The sequence below is a fragment of the Mycteria americana genome, chromosome 3, assembly GCF_035582795.1.
Source record: "Mycteria americana isolate JAX WOST 10 ecotype Jacksonville Zoo and Gardens chromosome 3, USCA_MyAme_1.0, whole genome shotgun sequence".
Lineage (NCBI taxonomy): Eukaryota > Metazoa > Chordata > Aves > Ciconiiformes > Ciconiidae > Mycteria > Mycteria americana.
In genome coordinates this window covers 899,418-919,350 of record NC_134367.1, presented here as the reverse complement: position 1 = coordinate 919,350, position 19,933 = coordinate 899,418, and the positions used below count along the sequence as shown (strand labels likewise).

The 19,933-nt window shown below is 48.8% G+C and overlaps 1 protein-coding gene across 2 annotated transcripts in view; it reads left to right on the top strand.

Moving 5' to 3' along the window:
• ASXL2 (ASXL transcriptional regulator 2) overlaps positions 1–19,933 on the top strand; it is a 127,409-nt gene that overhangs the window by 49,667 nt on the left and 57,809 nt on the right. For both annotated transcript variants that reach the window (XM_075497579.1, XM_075497580.1), the window contains exons 3-4: positions 4,453–4,561; positions 12,475–12,634. In XM_075497579.1, coding sequence (XP_075353694.1) covers positions 4,453–4,561; positions 12,475–12,634 — 269 coding nt within the window. The remainder of the gene's footprint in view (positions 1–4,452; positions 4,562–12,474; positions 12,635–19,933) is intronic.

Below are 19,933 nucleotides of genomic sequence, written 5' to 3'. Positions count from 1 at the left end.
ATGCTGCAAGAAGCTGGTGAGCCAGTTTGCTGTAGATAACTGGTAGAGCAGGAGCCTGCAATGAGGCTGTCCTCAAAAGCAGTAACGTAATTCCTGCCCCTGTAAGCTGAGAAGGTTCGTGCACCTGCACCTCCAACCCCTCATCTTCAAGGCAAGAACCACAACTTGAGCTTAATTGGAGCCCAGGGTGACTGATGACCATGATCACAAAGCTGGAGAATGTTTCAGTTCAGAAGCTTTAGAAATTGAGTTAGGCTAACAGATCCGATACAGCTTCCCCAAAGGGGACATGAAGGAGCATAGCAGGTATGACCTAGTCACGTCATAGTCTTGCTGAGCTCCACTTAATATTTTTTGACGGATGAATCCTGTTTTGAGACCTCCAAAAGGATGGTCCGTTAGCAGTCACGTTAATGGGAGCTGATCGGCAGCAGTATTGGAGACTGACGGTGGCTCTGCATGCCGAGCAGTATGGGTTTGGGTGGGATGGAAGGGATTGAAGTGAAATAGTGGGTAATGATGAATCTGGAGCGGGCAGGAACTCATCTTTCACTTCATCTGCTTCTCGAACGACCGGTGTTGAGGTGGAATGACAGGAACTGTCAGATGCAGCTGATGATCCGGTGTGCGTTCCCGGCAAACGGAGATGGCCTTCATTATTGAAAAAAAAGGCAGCAATAAAATAAATGGCATAATAACATCTGGTTCCTAAGGCTATTTTTAGGCAGCTATTGCATTTAAAATAACAAAAGGTAGGCTGGGTGCAAAACACGGGTAGTTGGAAAAAGTATTAAGCGAATATTGGGGGATTCTGAGTAAAGGGGCAGCAAAGAACAAGCAAGGGATGAAATCTTTCCATTCAGAGGAGAACAAGCTTCATCTCCGAGCATAAACGTAACCGCAGCCTCGCTGCACGTTTATTTGTTAGCAAACTGTCAGAGCTGTGGGTCGGGGTAGTAGTACTGCAGCAAGACCTTTTATCAAAGCAAAATGCCCCAAGCGCTTTCCCGTGGGATGCAGGCAGGTTTAGTTAGTACAGCCCCGCTGGGGAGGGCTTCGTCCGAATTCTGGGGAGAGCCTCTCGGCTTGTTCACAGATACCTTTTTGGGTATGGGTTTTTTCAGTTTGGAGGTTTGTACGTCAGGTCCAGATCCGGATCAGTGAAGTTGGAAGCTGCTGGTCAGGCAGCTCGCGTAACCCTGCAGCAGCAGCCGCTCTCCCCTTCTTCTGCAGCTGCGTTGGGGGAATCTGTTCAGAAGCATGAACTGCCACCCTGCACCCAGGGCTTGCATTGGGTGATAGTCACGAAAAGAAGATGGTTAGCGTAGGAAGGGTTCGAGTGCTCATGAGCGCTCACTCATAGAGGCAGAAAGGATGGAATATGACGTGAAGACCGTGCATCTCAGGCCCAAATTGAACACCACCCCCACCCCCCCCCTTTTTTTTTTTGAAAGTTAGGTGGGACTTGTCAACTGATTTTTAGCTTCTAAAATTTTCACAATAAGCTTTATGAAAGGTTAGAATAGTGTTACATTTGTGCCAGCTTTCTAGAAGAGCCTGTAGAGGAAGACACGTAACTATAGATGGGTAAACATGAGAAAAATAGAAAGCAAAAATAGTGGATAAGCTGTTAAACAGTGGAATCCGTTCAGCAGGAGCAGTGCAGATGCCAGACCAGTAGAGCTTTTGTAAAGATAGGTCCTGCCAAGGCTTCATTCCTTGGTGAGCTTCCAAAGCGCAGCTCTGCCTAGACTTTGTTAGATGCTTGGCTTAACGTTGATATTCTGCTCTGATACAGTTTTTAAAAATAATGTACTCCGTGAGCTAAAGGTCAGGTATGTGGCAGAGCTCTCCTCACTGCTCCAGAACATTCCTGAACACGGGAATGCTTCGGTGCGTTCAGTGCTATTCAACGTGCTAGTAGTGATCTGGAAAGAAGTATAACGTTAATTTTCTGGATGCAGTGGTAGGAGGGATGGTGATGAACATCGATGGGAGAAGGACAGGTATATTGTTTACACTGCCAGATACAGCTGGGCCTGTATAAAATACACTTGCGTGCAGTTCTTGCAGAGTACTTGCATGCAGAAATCACATCCAGGAGCGAGGACGTGAAGAGGGGAAGGGTACACCCTGGGGAGCAATGCCTTTGGAGAGAATTTGGGGTTGCTGTAGGAAATCACACTGAATTATAGCTTCCAGGGAGAGCCTGTGGCTTTCTGGAGAAGAGGATTAGCCTTGTGAAGTTCGCACATAGCCTTGGTGAAGCTAGCGTGAGAAGAGTCGCTTCCAGTCGTGGTGTTCGCGTTTGTAGGAGTTGCTGCAGCGTTGGGGAAGGTGCGCACAAAAGCCGTGGGAGCGGCAGGGAGTGATGAGCCAAGGGCTGCTTTCGGTGGGGGGGGTCGAGGAGGTGACGAGAAGTTGTCTACTGTGTGCAAATGTATTGAGGAGAAGCTTGTATTCAGCGGTAGGGATTCCGGCTGGAATGTCAACCTAGATACGCCCCGTCTGAAGACGGGCACGAACTCTCGGCAGGGATCAAAGCAAGATGCTCGCGTTACTGATTTCTCTGTTGTATCATGGTTGGCTGTCTCTCCGAAAGACATTTGTTAGCTAGAGAAGTTGCTGGTCACTGTAAGAGTAGCTGAATGAAACGGAGTTTTGCCATGTAAGAACCAAAACAGGACGAGTGGGTGGTCCCTGGCATGCCTGAGGCTCAGCTGCTTCCTCCAGCGCCGCTGGTTTTTGCTTGAGCATCAGGCTGAGCCATCTGCGAAGGCGGTCAGATGAGCTTTGGGCTGGGGTTCAGAAAATTCCCTCCTCGTCACCGTTTTCACTAGCATTTCTTAACAAATGACGCTGGCAAAAACTCAGAAAGCACAAGATCCTGCAAAGCGGCGATGCTGCGGAGGCTGTTTTCTGACCCTTTGCATGGAATAACATAGGTTTGGAGGAGGTCATCCGGTCTGACTGTGGGCTGCAACCCCACAGAGATCTCTGCCGGGGGGGGACGACTGCGTGCCCCTGCTGGGGCTTGTGCCCGAGCCCTGGGGCACCCCAGTACAACCGCAGAGCTCCCACAGAAGTCCGAGTACTTCTCTAAGCCCGTTTCTCGACTGGAGGAGCGAGCAGCCTGCAGGATCCCGGGCAGTGGGCAGCGGGGCCGGGACGGTGCCCTGCCGGTGCCCTGCCAGCTCCCTGCCCGCCCGCCGGCAGCAGCGGTCCCTCCAGCGGGGACCGGTGTCTCACTGTACGTTTGCGTAGCAGTCAGCACAGATGGGACCGGGTGTAGCAACATAAACGGTAGCCCTCCTCTCTACTGTGGTTTGTGAGCCGCCATATCTGGCCGGTGTTCCTCCTGGGGTCTCCTGCCTGTTAGCTTCTACGCACTGGGGCAGAGGAGACCGGACCTGTTTCAGGACGTTGCCTTCTCCTTGTACTAGACCTCAGTAATTCAGCTGAGCTCTCGGGCAGAACTCGGAGTGCATGTGCCCTGCCTGATCGTCGGAGGGCTGTGCTCATCCTCGCCTTTATTCCCCGTTCCTCCCAGGGCTTATTTCACTGCTTGGGATGCAGGTTTGTTTGAATGTTCATAGCAAAACCTACTAGAGACAAACAGCTGTATCTCCTGCTCGAGGATTTCAGTTAATGCGTCACAAATTTAGGATTTTAGTCAATTTGATGCTTCTGGTTCCAGCCTTTGTGACAGGGTGTCGGGAGGTGAAAACCTCTCGCTTAATTTCTGCGCAGGGGTTGTGCTTGATATCAATATGCTTTATGAGCAAGGACACCTATTTGGTAGAGGGTGTGATCAGCCTGAGCCTGCAGTGGGAACAAAAGTCACCTCTCTTGCCGTGTCCACCTGATTTTGCTTCTGTCTACAGCGGGATGGGTTTAAAAAACCAAACAAAGAAACCCCCACCAGCACCGGTGAAAAGGTGGATCTTCGGTCTCGGTTCTCCTGGCTGGGATCGAAGGTCTCCACTCTTTTCAGGGGCAACTGCATAATTGGTTTCCATTCCTTATCCCACAACTCTCATTTCAGTATGATGTGGGTTATCTTTAAAAAACTTCAAATACCTCTGCAGTCAGTAGTTAGCTCACAACAAACCTGCTCTGAGTTTCAGATGAGCAGCGTTGAATATCTAGAGCTTTCAAAATGCGTGACAGTTTTGATGTTCAGCAAAGAAGTGTTGGGGAGCCTGAACTCGGGGGCTTTTTTGTTTGCTTTTTTTTTCTTTTCGGGAACTGGAGCGTGGGTACGTGGACTGGTTTCACTGTTGCTTATTACGGCAGCTTCAACTTGTATTCTCCTTGGGAATAGAAGTTGGATCTGGAATCTTTCTGCCTCTGCATGCGTGATGGTCAGGTGAGGGGCCATGATTGTCTCCCAGCAGAAGATTAATACTGACCAAATACATTCAAACATTAACCTTGTGTTTTTGTTTTCAGTGGGACTTCTCCTCTTGCATGCCTGAATGCTATGTTACATACAAACTCCCGAGGGGAAGAGGGCATTTTCTATAAGGTCCCAGGGCGCATGGGAGTGTACACGCTGAAGGTAAGTGGCTCGGCTGGGGAATCTTGTTTGAATGCTCAGGTGACTTTTATCCATTTAAAAATACGTTGGATTAGGATAATCCTGAAGAGGGAACCATTCCTCAATAGCATGAATGTAGCATAAACTTTCCTTCTAAATGCAAACACTAAGTCTTCGTGCTTGCTAGTGAGCACCTGTGTGCTGAAAGTACAACTGAAGTGCTGGTTTTATCCACATTTCTATCCCAGAAATGAAAGAGTAATTAAAATTGTAATGAAATTTTAGCTCTAAAAGGGTAACTTCATCTTTACTGATCTTAGCTTGTGTCTAGAATTGAAAAATTACCTTATCCTCAGTCTGTGACTGGTAGGCGGAGAGCATTCGTAGGGAAAAGGTGTAGATTCCTTGATTTATCTGATTGGCATATTTAAAAATAATCTTTATTTGAAACCTTTTCCCCCAGTTAAACTACTAGAATGAAGCCGCTCACACTGTTTTTGATTTTCTGTAAATTTGACTCTGAAGACTGTGCCATAGGATAGGATTCCGCTCCCTACCCGTAGACCTCTCCAGTGTAGCAGTCTCTGCTGGAACTGCTTTCCTCGTCTCACTCCATGCTCGACAGAGAGAAAGAATAACTTCTAAGATGACATTCATCTCATCCTAAAATATTCAAAATACATGAGAAACTGCTTTAAAAGTGGCAGTTAGCTTACCAAGGGAATCAACTAAGAATTGCCTAGAAAAAGATGTCCTCATTGTCATTGTCAAAAATTTAGCTAAGTTGAATCCCATTCTCGCTGTCTCCTCCCTCCGCCCTGTAAACTGGAAAAGCACATTATTCCTTGGGTACTTGTATATAAGGTGACAACAGAGGACGTCGCTCTGGGAGCGTTGGTGCTGACGTGCCATCAGAGTAAAACATCTTCAGAGCTTCCAAAAATGCCGTTGCAAGACATCTGGCAAACTTCTGACTTTAAACGTCGTTGTACCGAGCAGAGGCTGACCTGATTTCAGTGCGCCTAAGTGAAAGTACATAAGCCACCGTTTTGATAACGGGTACGCTGAAGGTAAGGGCTGTCAGAGATGTAACCAGCAATGAAGGGAAAGTAGTTATCTGTTTGCTGATGAACTGGACTTATTCTTGCACCATTTGTTTCCCTACAGAAAAGTATAAAGTTTGACAGTTTAGGAATAAAGAATGCAGGCTGGGAAAGCGGTGTTTTGTCAGAACATTATGACTCGGGAAAAGATTTAGATCTGGTAGTAGGCAAGTAATTGAGTCATTGTCAGTGAATTCTGTGTCATGATGTGGTAAAGCTGTGCTGAAAAGTTTCAGAGAAGAACAATGTAATTCAAGATGTAGAAAAAAAGTCCCTTTTGAAAGATTGCGAGCACATTGTTGGTGGGGTAGATCATAGGCAAACTCAACGCCTAGAGATTAAATCTAAGCAAAGTCAAGTTTAAGTATGCATTTGAACAACAAAACAGGCTGTCAGAGTTACTGTGGTAGTTCAGTTTGTTTTGCTCATGAGAGCTGCAAGTTAAGACATTATATTTCCTAATGCTAAGCTTTAGCAAAACTCCAATATTATCTAACTCAGTGTAGGAGTAAGTTGATTAAATGTAATGATTTGTATTCATTAGGAGGCTAGACTAGCTGCTGAATTATTCCAAAGGCATATTGTGTCCTGCGTATCTAAAGACACGTCAGTTTTGTTGTCAGCTTTCCGTCCTTGGGGCTGCGTAGTCTGGAGGTGGTATCTTCCATGGAGCAGCGAGAAACCCGGAATGCCAGGAGAGAGGGAGATGTTGAACCCTGCTGCACCAGTCCCAGGTCCCCTCTGCCGTGTTTAGTCCCAGCGCAGTGCCAGGAGGAGCCTGGGAGTTGTGGAGATGATGCATTGAGTGAGAAATCCTTTGGAGGATCCACAATTAACAAAATGCGATGGCAATTAGAAGTAGAACGCTTTGAAGAAGAGGGCTGACCGTTCCCCAAGCGATGCGTTGTAACACCGCAGCGGCGAGGAGAGCCAGGTGTGCAGTAATCACTCTTCCTAAAAGAGAAAGCTTATGGTAAAAGATTTGGTGAGTGGAGCAAAGTTGCACTTGTGTTTTTGCTGGCTCACTGAACTGCATTACAGTATCGTTGAACTTCATAGTAAGGAGACCGGTAGGCTGCTGGGATCTCCCTTTACTTTTTTTGTTAGATTTGATGATAAAGATACGTAAAACAGATTAGAGAATCATAACCAAGGTGTATGTCAGTTCTGTGAAATAACGTTCAAAGGATTAGGTGTTTCTGGAGGTGTTCGCTTAATGCTGGTGGCCAGGAGATGCTCCAGAGGAAAGTTCCTAATGGCAGCTAGCAACTGAACTGAATTTCACATTAATTTTTATTAATGTGATTTTATTGTTCCTCTTTTTTGTCCCTTTGTTTGCAAGTACCTAATTATCTCCTTTCCCCAAACCGTGTCTAATTACGGCAGTCAGAAGGGATGTGCAGTGCACCGGGCGCTCCGCGTCTCGGCGATGCGCCTGTTTGCGGTGGTGAACCCGTGCTCCCCCAAAGCAGAGCACGCAAGGCAAGGTTTGCAGTTCGCAAGAAACGTGACCGCATCCTTGACTAAGCCGCAAAGGTTTGTTTAAGGACTGGTGCGGTCGGGTCCTGAGCTGATGGGCAGGCTTCTCCTTTGCTAGGGGCAGTGTATTTTTGGCAGCAGCACGCAGGGTAGATGGGGGGGGCGTACAACTTCGGACACACTCGTGCTTGACAGTAATGATACAAACAGCAGACTGAATCCCAAAATGACTGTTTCAGTGGTTTAGAGATAATAGCCAAGCTTTGCGTGGGGAGGGGGAAGCAAAGGATAACATTTAATCTCTTTAAAAATGATCAGCTGCTCCAGACTTGCTCTGCTGCTGAAGGGACGTGTAACACCCCAAACCGGCCAGCCCTGCTCCGCTGGGGCAACTCTGAGTCTCGAGGCAAGCTGCGTTTGCCCTAGCGAGGACGTCACTTCTCATACAGCCTGCACAGTCTGCTTGGTCCCCTGGGGGGAAAATTAACTCCAAGTACTCCTAAATATTACAGAATAAAACAAATTACTGTGACCTTTAAATATTTGTAGCAAAAATGCTGAATTTCTGGTAACTTCTGGTATTGGAGTTTCTTGTAATGTGGCATTTTTCATGGTCTGCGAAGGCTGCGTGTGAGCTTTGGGGGTGTGATTTTGTTGCGTTCTCCCACTTGGATCCTCCCCCACTCCCTTCCCCTCAACTTTCCTTTATAAGCTTTGCATCATCCCTCAGCTCCTCCCCCAAATCCCACATCCTCATCTTCCTCTGTTTCCCCCTCGTATTACTTACGAAGTTCACGTTGGCCTTCTCCGGAGCCATCTGGAGGGTCCTGGTGGCCCATCAGTTAGTGACTGGAGCCTCTTGGTCTTCAGCGTTGTCTCTGGTACCCCCTGCTTATCCGGTTTGTGTCTCCATATATTTTTATTTATTGCTTCCCCCTGTACTTTGCATTGAAAAGACACGACTGGATAATGTTAGCGAAGCTGATGCTCTCACCTTCCATGTACGCTTGTAGGATTTAGACTGAAAATTGATACGCTGATGCTGAGACACTGGAGTCATTTTGGCAGGAGACTGAGAGCGAAAATGTCAAAGAAATAAAAAGTTAAATAGAAAAATCTAAACAAACCCCATGTGCGAGGCACGCACACATTGTTGTGTATTTGTCTTAGACTTTTTTCAATTCTAGATGCCTCTGTTTCTTGGATTCTTCTGCATCGCTGCCATCGAGGTGGGAATGCTGGGGGTGTCTTTGCCTGAGGAGGGACACGGAGCGGCTGCAGATGCTCCCTTGTCCTCCTCCTTCAGCCGCGCTTGCTCTCGGTGCAGGATGTGAGCTCCCCGTCCCATGGCACGGCAGCGACCACGCGGCCCCTGCTTGCGCTGAGGTTTGCCTTTATCCCAGCCACCACCAGCCGTGCCGAGTTGCTGCAAGGCGCGTTATTTGGAAGTCCAGTGCGTCAGTTCATGGACCTTCACGTAGACCTCTCACCCCAGCTGTGTTTTTATGCTTGATGGTTTCCAAGTGTGTTTCTGCCTGCCATCTTCAGGTTTGGTGGTCCCAAATTCACAGAATCACTGAATCGTATAGGTTGGAAAAGCCCTTTAAAATCATCGAGTCCAACCGTAAACCTAACACTGCCAAAGCCCACCACTACACCATGTCCCTGAGCACCTCATCCAAACGGCTTTTAAATACCTCCAGGGATGGGGACTCCACCACTGCCCTGGGCAGCCTGTTCCAGTGCTGGACAACCCTTTCAGTGAAGTAAAATTTCCCAATATCCAGTCTAAACCTCCCCTGGCACAACTTGAGGCCATTTCCTCTCCTCCTGTCACTTGTTACCTGGGAGAAGAGACCGACCCCACCTCTCTACACCCTCCTTTCAGGCAGCTGTAGAGAGCGATGAGGTCTCCCCTCAGCCTCCTCTTCTCCAGGCTCAACAACCCCAGGTCCCTCAGCCGCTCCCCATCAGCCTTGTGCTCCAGACCCTTCCCCAGCTCCGTTGCCCTTCTCTGGACACGCTCCAGCCCCTCCATGTCTCTCTGGGAGTGAGGGGCCCAACACTGAACACAGCATTCGAGGTGCGGCCTCACCAGTGCCCAGTACAGGGGCACGATCACTGCCCCAGTCCTGCTGGCCACACTATTCCTGACACAAGCCAGGATGCCATTGGCCTTCTTGGCCACCTGGGCACACTGCTGGCTCATGTTCAGGCGGCTGTCGACCAACACGCCCAGGTCCTTTTCCACCAGGCAGCTTTCCAGCCACTCTTCCCCAAGCCTGCAGCGTTGCATGGGGTTGCTGTGGCCCAAGTGCAGGACCTTGCACTTGGCCTTGTTGAACCTCACACAATTGACCTCAGCCCATCGACCCAGCCTGTCCAGGTCCCTCTGCAGAGCTTCCTACCCTCCAGCAGATCAACACTCCCACACAACGTGGTGTCATCTGCAAACTGACTGAGGGTGCACTCGATCCCTTCGTCCAGATCATTGATGAAGACATTAAACAGGACTGGCCCCAACACAGAGCCCTGGGGACACCGCTTGTGACCGGCCACCAACTGGAGTAAACTCCATTCCCCACCACTCTTTGGGCCCGGCCATCCAGCCAGTTCTTTACCCAGCGAAGAGTACACCCGTCCAAGCCATGAGCAGCCAGTTTCTCCAGGAGAATGCTGTGGGAACTGGTGTCAAAGGCTTTACTGGAGTCTAGATAGACAACATCCACAGCCTTGCCCTCATCCATTAGGTGGGTCGCCTTGTCATAGAAGGAGATCAGGTTGGTCAAGCAGGACCTGCCTTTCCTAAACCTTTTCCTAAATTCATTGCTGGTGCTGAATACAAAATAGCGTCTGTCCTTGTTTGGATGATCGTGTTGTAGTTCTGCCCTTGTGCATTTACCTCTGAATTTTTCCACGCTATGCGGTGGATTTGCTGTTCACCAGCAGCCTGGAAGATTCTAGCCTGGAGCAATATTTTTAATGTGATATTTGGAGAAGTCTGACTAGCTCAACTTTTACCACAGATACTAAAACCAGTGCACGCTCTCTTACCAGATGCATTTATAGGACTGATAGCTAAGAGACCAAATTTTATTTAGTTACTGAGTACGGTTCACTAAAAGGAGTAAGTTCACGTATTGAAAGAAGAACAAGTACAGTGTAGAGAAGACGGTTCTGCAGTTGAGAGTTCGCTTCTGCTTCGAAAGCAGAACTTGCAATAGGGTGAGCTGCAGGTGCATGCAGGAGTTGATGTTAATGGAGATCTTGTACTGACGTCTTGCCTGGAAATTTCAAGAGAACGCAGGGTCCACAGTGCAGACTGGACACCGTGTCAGAAGATACTGGTGAAAACCTTCCACTGGTAGGAAGAGGCCCAGCTGGAAGGAGAGCCATTGACATTGTATGGGCTTTGTGAGCTAATGGGGCTGCCGTCTGCGGAAGCAAGGGGAGGTTGGAATCGCAGGATGGTGGCGGTGGGAAGGGACCGCTGGAGATTGTCTCGTCCAACCCACTGTTTAATGCAGCATCAGCGAGAGCAGGCAGCTCAGGACCGTGTCCAGTCATGGTCTAGTCTTGAATTCCTACAGGGATGGAGACTCCCCAGCTTCTCTGGGAACCTGTTCCGGAGTTTCATCGTTCTTGCAGTGAAGAAGTTTTTCCTTACGTGGAAGTGGAATTCACGTGTTTCGGTTTGTGCCTGTTGCCTCTCGCCCTTTCTCTGGGCACCACTGAGAAGAGTCTGGCTCCGTCATCTTTACCCTCTCCCACCAGAAGTGCCGAGTCAGGAAAAGCCAAGAAGTCCAGGCTCTCCAGCCGCTCGTGTGTTCCTCCTTACCTGGCGGGAGGTGAAGGCACCCCACGCCGAGGCTTCGTCTTCTCTCAGCAGAAGACTTTGAAAGAGACATCTTGAAAAAACTGAAATAGATAAATGTGTAATTACTGCGTCTCAGGTGACTAAATTATCGTTCCAAAGGTTGAGCTCTAAAGGAGGTTTAATGAAGGGAGGAATAAGCAAGCTTAATCACTGTCAACTTTGGTGACGCTTGATATAAATAGAAATTTTTTTTCCTGCTTTTGGCGATATCGTCTCTTCCACTGTGGTTTACAAGTAACTTTCAATGTGCAGTTAAAAGAACTTTATTTCTGAAATGCAGGATGAAAATACAGTTGAATATCTGAACCTATTAATTCACCTTGCTGATGGAATAAATCTGGAATTAATTAAATTGATAACACTTGTGTCTTCTAAAGTACTTTTTGGCCTTACATGCGGAAATTAGTCATAGCTCTAATTTCAGAGGAAGGAGAAGAACTCAATTGTCTCCAGTTAAAGGGAGAGGTGTTTTGATTTACTCTTTCCAGTGGGTATTAACAGAAGGATTTTTTCCCATCTGATGCACAGTTATTTGTTTCTCCAGCTGTTACGACCACTGTCCTGTTTGCCTTGCACATTAAACAACGTTTCAGTTACATTACTAACGAGGAATTCGGGACGGTAGCATAGTTGCAGGTATGTCGTATGACAGACGCGGAGCAGCGGGGATGAGCTGGTGCCTCCGGCCGCTGTCCTGCCCTTCTTGGCTCAGCGCCTCTGCGAGGTGTCCAGAGCGGTTTTGGGTGGTTGGGCAGCGGTGACATTAACCACCGACCACAACCGAAGACCTCGTCAGCAGAAACGCTAATTAGCGCTAATCTGCAATGTAGGTTAAAATCTGAATCCGGTGGGATAATCACTAGAGGGCAGTCTGGGTTTAGGTGTGGACAGGGTGAAAACCGCCGCCGGTTCTCTGCTGGCTGTTACCAGCCTAAAACCACGTAGGCGAGCGCGCGTGAACCCACCGCTGCAGCCTTCGGCAGCGCAGATGTTTCACCGCACAGAACCACCTGCCAGGTCCGTTTTTGCGAGGGTCTGTGCCGGCAGGCCAGGGACTGCTGCGGACCCGGCTGGAAAAATAACGTTACCTGGGACCGTGGGACGCGGAGCCGTCAAGCTGTTTTTCTTCTATCATGAAGTTCAAAAATTGACTGGATTTCTTGTAAAGCGAGAGTGTATTGGAGTTAGTGATCAGGGGTGGAGAAGGAGTTAAGGAAGAGCTTACCTGTGAAGTGAAGAGGAGGGCGGTGTAAGGACCTGCCAGCTGGGGTTGCGTTAAGTGTTTTGCATGGACTCGCAGAACGCAGCGTGCGTGTTTGAGGCCAGTGGCTAAGCAGTTCTGACATTGCTCTGAAGCATAAAAAAATCCACAGTCAGTGCTTGGTAAATAAAGAAAACTGCTACTTTTAAGAGTTTTGTTAATTGGGAGAGTTGATTGCGGAGTGGGTAACGGTACCTGTTTCTTCCCTTTGCAGAAGGATGTTCCAGACGGGCTGAAGGAGCTCTCTGATGGCTCAGAGGAGAGCAGCGATGCCCAGTCCGACTCTCAGAGCTCCGAGAACAGCAGCAGCAGCAGCAGCAGCAGCGACAGGTGCAGTAACAAAGATGGGAAGAAAAGCAGATGGAAAAGGAAAGGTAATTTTCCTTTTCAGGAGTGATGGGTCTAACGTGGGCTGTGTGCGTGAAGGACTTGGAGGTTTTTATCCGTCACATCTGTTGCCTTATAAAGACAGGCTGTTACGGTAGCCTAAAATCTGCCTTCGCCGTTCGTGCTCATGGATTGAACTGGTGACAAAAGTGCTGGTTTACTGTTGCGGGAACTGAAGGGGAGAAGGTACCTGTAATTAAGTGTCTGTGTTTAAGGCCTTGACGCAAGTCACGGACCAGCACGCTGTGCTTCGCACCCAGGAACAGTGAAGCTATTTCTTCCAGGTTTTCTCTGCCATCCCCCAGCTCCCCCAGGAAGATTTCACCTTTTACTTCTGGCCTCTTCTGATGCTTTTGGATGCAACACTGACTAGGAACGAGCACAGAATCTCTGAGGTTAAAGCCTGTTACGTGACCTGATGGGTCCCGTAGGGCTTGGGCGTGAGCCACTGCGCTCTTTTCTTCTGGCCTGTTTTGGACTCCTTTTCCTCCTAAACCAGGCAATATTTAGTTATTCAATACTGTTGAATATTAAATCGTTTACAACCTCAGGTAATACAGTAAAGTGCTGGTTTTTGCTCCGTGGCTGTATCTGGGTGGTTGCTGAGGTTGGATGGTTCAGCAATGTCTCGAGGATACCTAGATTCTGGATTTTCTACAGAAGTAGTGCAAGAGTACCAAGTGGAGGAAATAGTGGATTTTACTCTGTTTTGAATCCTGATGTCTTTGCCCCTCTGAGGAGGCAAGGTATCTTGTCAGGTACTGCCGTATCACGCTGTCCTCAGGAACAGCGGAAATCAGCACCTCTCAGCCAATGCGTTATAATATTTACATCCTGTATTGGTAATAAACTGAAGTTCCCATCTTGCCTGCCTCTAGTTTCAGCACCCATTCATTTGACCAACGTTGTCTGAATTCTTTCCTCCTTCAAAATTCTGCTCAGATGTCTGCTCATCTGCTTAGATGCTATGAGCTGAATTAGTAAAAAATGCCGTAATAAAATGTGAGGATGCGACGTACGTTGCTGTCTGGGTTGGGGAGAGTCTGTTCGCTGTAGTGTTGCTGTTCTCTCTGTTAAAAATAAGTGTGCTTTATAACTCACAGCTTTGCGAAGCAGCGTGACGTCTCCCTTCAGGCAGAGGTAGCAGGCGGCAGCGCTTGGGATATTCCCGGGGAGCTGTTGGTGCGGCTGCTGGTGCTGTAACTTCAGCCTTCGGTCCGATCCTTTCCTTTTGCCTTTTCTCCCCAGTCACGCACAGAATTTCTTGGCTGAAATGAAACATTATTTAAAACTTATTTCCAATGCAATAGGATACCTGCGTGGAAGCACGTGAGAGGTTTTCTAAAGCGGTTAAAGACTGGCAGTAACCGGTGGGGTCTGCCGAAACCCTTCCATCGGTGGGAAGGTTTATGGTGGGGAGTCATTGAACGAGAACGTGCTCTTACCGTCCGGGTGCGTGAGGCTCAGGTGGCCCAGACCCTGCCTGGAGCTTTCCCTGGAGTCACAACGCACAAAAGTAGAAGTATTATGTAGAATTTTAAGCATTTAAAGCGCTGTGAAAGAGCAAGTTGTTAAAAGCACTTAGAAGGAAAACCTGACTCCAAGTTCATCCTCTGAAAGGAAAGCTATAGAACGTATGGCCAAAATATTTTCATTTCTAACAAATCCTCTCAAAATATTTGGTCAGTAAGGGGTTTTTTTTTGGCTACTTTGCCTACACCTCCAGTGTTATGATGATATGTAAAAACCTGCAAGGGAACTTCTAAAACACGTATCTTTTAGTGAGATCCTAATGTAGAAATACATGTATACATTTTATATAAAAGGAAGGGAAATCTTTCCCTGAAACGGGAACCCAGAAGTACCCAGAACTCCAAGCAGACAATGTGAAGATAGGGGTTTCAGTATAAATACGGAAGAGGAATTTTCCTCCTCTTTGTTGTCTGGTCCTGATGATTTTTCTTAGGAGTGGCGTTTTGACCTTTAGCATAAAGGTTGTAGTTTCATAGGTTTTAATGCACTGAAAGTCATGAACTTCCAGTGATTAGTAAATTAGAAATGATTGGTAAATTAGAAGAGTAATTCTGGTCAGTAGCGTTACTGAGTGTTTTCCTTGTGCTCAAACGCCCTCCCTCGAGGGTTGTGTTCCTTTGTGTGAGCAACGCTTAATTATTAATGCGCGTACCGCTCAGTCTCACACCAAGGTGTTACCAGGTTGTGCGAGGAAATGCCTTTCTCCTTAAGCTTCCCTTTAAGAAACCTGTGAAGAACAACGTGCTTGTTTGCTAAGGCAGGGATGGCATTTCTGGGCGATGAATTTTTGGAGCTGCAGATGTATGGAGCTGCTTCTGGCCTAAGCGTGGTTCGGTGGAGCCTGGATTTCACCCGTAGCGGCAGGGTACGACAGGAGTGACAACCCAAGCACATCCTTTCTGCATTGACAACTCGGATTAAATCCCGCAAGCTGGCTGGCAGTATACTGGGTCGGTAGGCAAATCCTTCCCAGTCTGTCCCTGCCACCGGCTGCTGCCTGGGAAGTGCATCCCCTACGTCGGCACTGCGGGTCTGTAGTGAACGCAAGCAGAGCTGCTCCGCCTCGCCGGGCATTTTTATTGGCTCTGTGCTTCGATTCTTACAGTTACAGGAGAGCGAGTCGCTGTGGTGGATCTTCATGAGACAGCCAGGTCACAGAATCACAGAATCGTATAGGTTGGAAAAGACCTTTAAGATCATCAAGTCCAACCGTAAACCTAACACTGCCCAGCCCACCACTGCACCATGTCCCTGAGCACCTCATCCAAACGGCTTTTAAATACCCCCAGGGATGGGGACTCCACCACTGCCCTGGGCAGCCTCTTCCAGTGCTGGACAACCCTTTCCGTGAAGTAAAATTTCCCAATATCCAGTCTAAACCTCCCCTGGCGCAACTTGAGGCCATTTCCTCTCGTCCCATCACTTGTTACCTGGGAGAAGAGACCGACCCCACCTCTCTACCCCCTCCTTTCAGGCAGTTGTAGAGAGCGATGAGGTCTCCCCTCAGCCTCCTCTTCTCCAGGCTCAACAACCCCAGGTCCCTCAGCCGCTCCCCATCAGCCTTGTGCCCCAGACCCTTCCCCAGCTCCGTTGCCCTTCTCTGGACACGCTCCAGCCCCTCCATGTCTCTCTGGGAGTGAGGGGCCCAACACTGAACACAGCATTTGAGGTGCGGCCTCACCAGTGCCGGGTACAGGGGCACGATCACTGCCCCAGTCCTGCTGGCCACGCTATTCCTGACACAAGCCAGGATGCTGTTGGCCTTCTTGGCCACCTGGGCACACTGCTGGCTCATATTCAGGCGGCTGTCGACCAACACCCCAGGTCCTTTTCCACCAGGCAGCTTTCCAGCCACTCTTCCCCAAGCCTGCAGCGTTGCATGGGGTTGCTGTGACCCAAGTGCAGGACCTGGCACTTGGCCTTGTTGAACCTCATACAGTTGGCCCCCGCCCATCGACCCAGCCTGTCCAGGTCCCTCTGCAGAGCCTTCCTACCCTCCAGCAGATCAACACTCCCACCCAACTTGGTGTGGTCTGCAAACTGACTGAGGGTGCACTCGATCCCTTCGTCCAGATCATTGATAAAGATCATTGACTGGCCCCAACACCAAGCCCTGGGGACACCGCTTGTGACCGGCCACCAACCGGAGTAAACTCCATTCCCCACCACTCTTTGGGCCTGGCCATCCAGCCAGTTCTTTACCCAGCGAAGAGTACACCCGTCCAAGCCATGAGCAGCCAGTTTCTCCAGGAGAATGCTGTGGGAAATGGTGTCAAAGGCTTTACTGGAGTCTAGATAGACAACATCCACAGCCTTGGATGTGTACAGGTGCCAGGGTGTGTACAGCACCTTGTTGTTTTACCCTCCCAGGCAGTAAACTCTGCTGTCCCCTACAGCTTTCACCTTTGCTGCTGCTGGCAGAGGTGAGCTGGTAGTGAGTTATGAGTCGGGATTTTAGCAGCCCGGTTGTACACAAGCAGAGGACGGGACTGCTCGTCTCGCTACCTGCCGGAGTGCCACGTTTCAGCTGTCAGGGTAAGGTGTCAAGAGAAATAAATCGCCCTTGGGACACACGGAGCCGTAGGCTGTATTCAGCCTGAAGTACTGAAACGCCATGGACAGGCGGGAGGGAGTTCTCCCAAAGCGAAATGTACCTTTGTTCTGGGGCACGGGTCAGAAGCAGGGTACGTGGCACGTCAGAGCACGTCGTCGGATGGCTCTTGTATGCTGAAAGTCAGAATGTATCTTTAACAAATAAACCAAGCCGTTGTGCTCAGTGCTGCGGAGCTGTTGCTCGTGGGAGAAGGACATTACCCTCGCGTTGCGGGAGGTCGTCCGCTGCAGTACAGCTCGGCATCCACCTTCGTCTGTCTTGGTTCACAGTAGGATCAAGAAGTGGGTGGTTAAAGCATGCTTCTCCATGTCGCACCGGGAAGGTAAAGCAATGTTCCTGGATGTATTTACGTCTCCGAGGTTAGTTGCCAAAGACAACAAACGTGAATTTAATGCTTCAGAACATAAATCGACCGTGAGTTGGTTTGCACTGACCATTCCCTAGTAAAATTAAATTCTTTCTTAACGTACTAACGTCCTGTAACTGCGTGTCCTGCTCCACGCTGCCTTCTCCAGACAAGACGCCGCGTTTGCACCCTTCGGAAGGTGTGGGATGAGGGGCGTATAATGGCTGACTCCTCTTGACGTAGCTTGAGCGATGCGCTGAGCATTTCTGTTACTTCTCTTACGAGTGATCAGCTAAGCTGACCAAGAGGGAAAGAATACAGGGTTTATTTGAATGCTGATTATTAGAGCTGAGATGAAACCTCTTTTCTTTGCAGTCTACTTTCCTCGCTTTGCCGTATTAAAAGCAAGTGCTTTCTTTTAAATACTAAGTGGTAGAGGCCATCCTGAACAAGAAAAATATGATGGACAGCAAGACCTGTTTGTTTATATTGTACCATATACCATGTTGCTTTTCTTTTCAGCATGACGTTGATTTTTCTTCTTTATTTTCTTGGGGGCTACTGAGGCTATCTAGAAGATGACAAGAAAATAAGTATTCCGGTTGGCAGGTAGCAGAGCAGGGTGTGCCTCACATCTTAGAGCAAACCTGACTTTGTTACCGGCCGTGACACTTCTCTTATTTAAGCTGTGTGAATGGCTTTTAAAAGCTGCAGTTGTGACTGTGTTGAAAACAGGGATGCTTTTCTAAAGAAAACAATTTATGGAGACTTGTTCCAGAGCAGTACAGCCTTTGGGGACCTGCCAGCAGTGCCCAACACTCGGGTGCAGCCGCTCCCACAGCACTTGGAAACAAGGCGATGTAGCAGGACGCATGAGGAGACCCGCAGGAGGATTAGTGCAAGGCTTTGGGACAGAGCCGGGACTCACAGCCGATCTTGGTTATCCTTATTGCAGTTTCTGACTCTTTCTCAGTTATACTGTGTCTTTTTTGAAATCGGTGGGTGGAAATGGCCATACGCTTCAAAACACACGTGTTCTGTGAATACACAGGATGACGTCTGTCCTCTCTTTATTTTCTCTTCTAACAACTCTTGACAATTTTTTGCTTATTCCTTTCCATCATGTTTTGTAAGTCGTCGCTTTTTTGACTGTTGACGAGCACTGAGTTGATGTCCTCATCTGTGCTAACTCTGGGATCCCTTTCCTGAGCAGCAATAGCTATTTCAGCGTTGCTCCTCCCTTTGGTCATTACGTTGCCTTTTCTCCTCACTGAGTTATATCTGCTGTTTTAGTGCCACTCACCTGGCGTCGTGAGGTCCTTTTGCAATTCTTTGCCATCAGGTTTAACCTTTTGTTATGCAGAATAACTTCTTATGCCTTTCTGGCCTATATTACACAAAAGAACATTCAAAGGCATAAATAAGTGACCTGGTACTTTGCTCTTTAAAAGGTTTTGATATGGGGGGGTTGGGGTTTTGTAAGCGATTTGGGTAAGACTGAAGTTATCATTGTACTATTGCATTGTACAATGCAATTGCATTGTACTATTATATTACGAGAGGAGGTGAGCAAGCTTTTGCTTTTATGCAGTGTTGTAGGACAGTGGCGATACACTGTCCTGCTGAAATCTGTGCTCATGGATTCTGGCGTGACCTTCAGATGTGTGTGAATACTGAGATTTTGCTTTGTGGTGGGGAGGAGAGAAATACGTACGTATATTTCTTTGCATAGATCCTAGCTAAATGAGCTGCTCTTATCTAAAATACGATCTCTTGTTTCTCTTAACCTGTGGATGGCTGTTTTTGCACTACACACATGCAGAGCTTGGATTTTGGCTTGGCACGTTAGCTGCATTTCACCAAGAAAAGGTCCAATCCTGCCAGTTCCGGGCACCCCTCCTCCTGCTGCGGGTTGGAGCCCAGCTGGACTGGGGTGAGCCTGCTCCAGCGGGCAGGAGGGTCCCGGGGGGGGAGCAGAGGTGCGGGCAGGAGCACCCAATGCATCCAGCACGGCTGGCAGTGCTCCCCGAAGCCACGGAGGTTAGCTCGGTTCGAGAAACGGGTGCTGTTGGTACCTTCTTTCCTGATGAGCTCCCTCTTACGGCAAAAGAAGAAGATGGGCTTGGGCGGCGTGGCCATGCGTTGTCCCTCTGCACGGGCGCAAATTCACCCCCACCAGCGATTTGCCGAGTTCAGAGCCTGTTGATGCTGCTGTGTCAGTGACTCGCTGTAGGAAGGGAGCGACCGCACCGGGGGCTTTCCCCACGGGTTTTTTGCTGTGCTAGCCATTTCTCGAGTTTCTGTTTTGCAGCGCCTATTTCCTTTCTCTGTCGTTCTCCCTTTCCTCTTTCTCGTCTGGCTCCGTCGGCTGTGGCAGCGAGGCTGGAGAGCAGCAGTGCCATGCCGCTGTGACTGTGACTGTGACTGTGCCCAGGTGCCACCTCTGCCACCCCGCTCGCCGTGAGGCTCCCAAGCGCTTTAGAGAGCCCCGGGGACCTGCAGTGCTTCTCGCTGATGAGCATATCATTTTGGTATCTGAGAAGGTAGCAGGGTTTGGGGTTTTTTTTAAGCTAGATAGTTTAGGCGTGCTGCTACTCAGGTGCCTGTTAAGCTCCGGTACTTTGAAGCATGTCTGACGAGTGTCTTTCCAAAATTAAAAATGCTCCAGAAGAAGCAGTAGGAATGTCTTCTCAATCTCTTCTCTCCCCCCCCCCCCCCCCCCCCCCCCCCCTAGGTTTTCTTCAGAGATTTCAAATGAAAGCACAAAAGCTGAAAGAATTAGGTGTGTTTGGT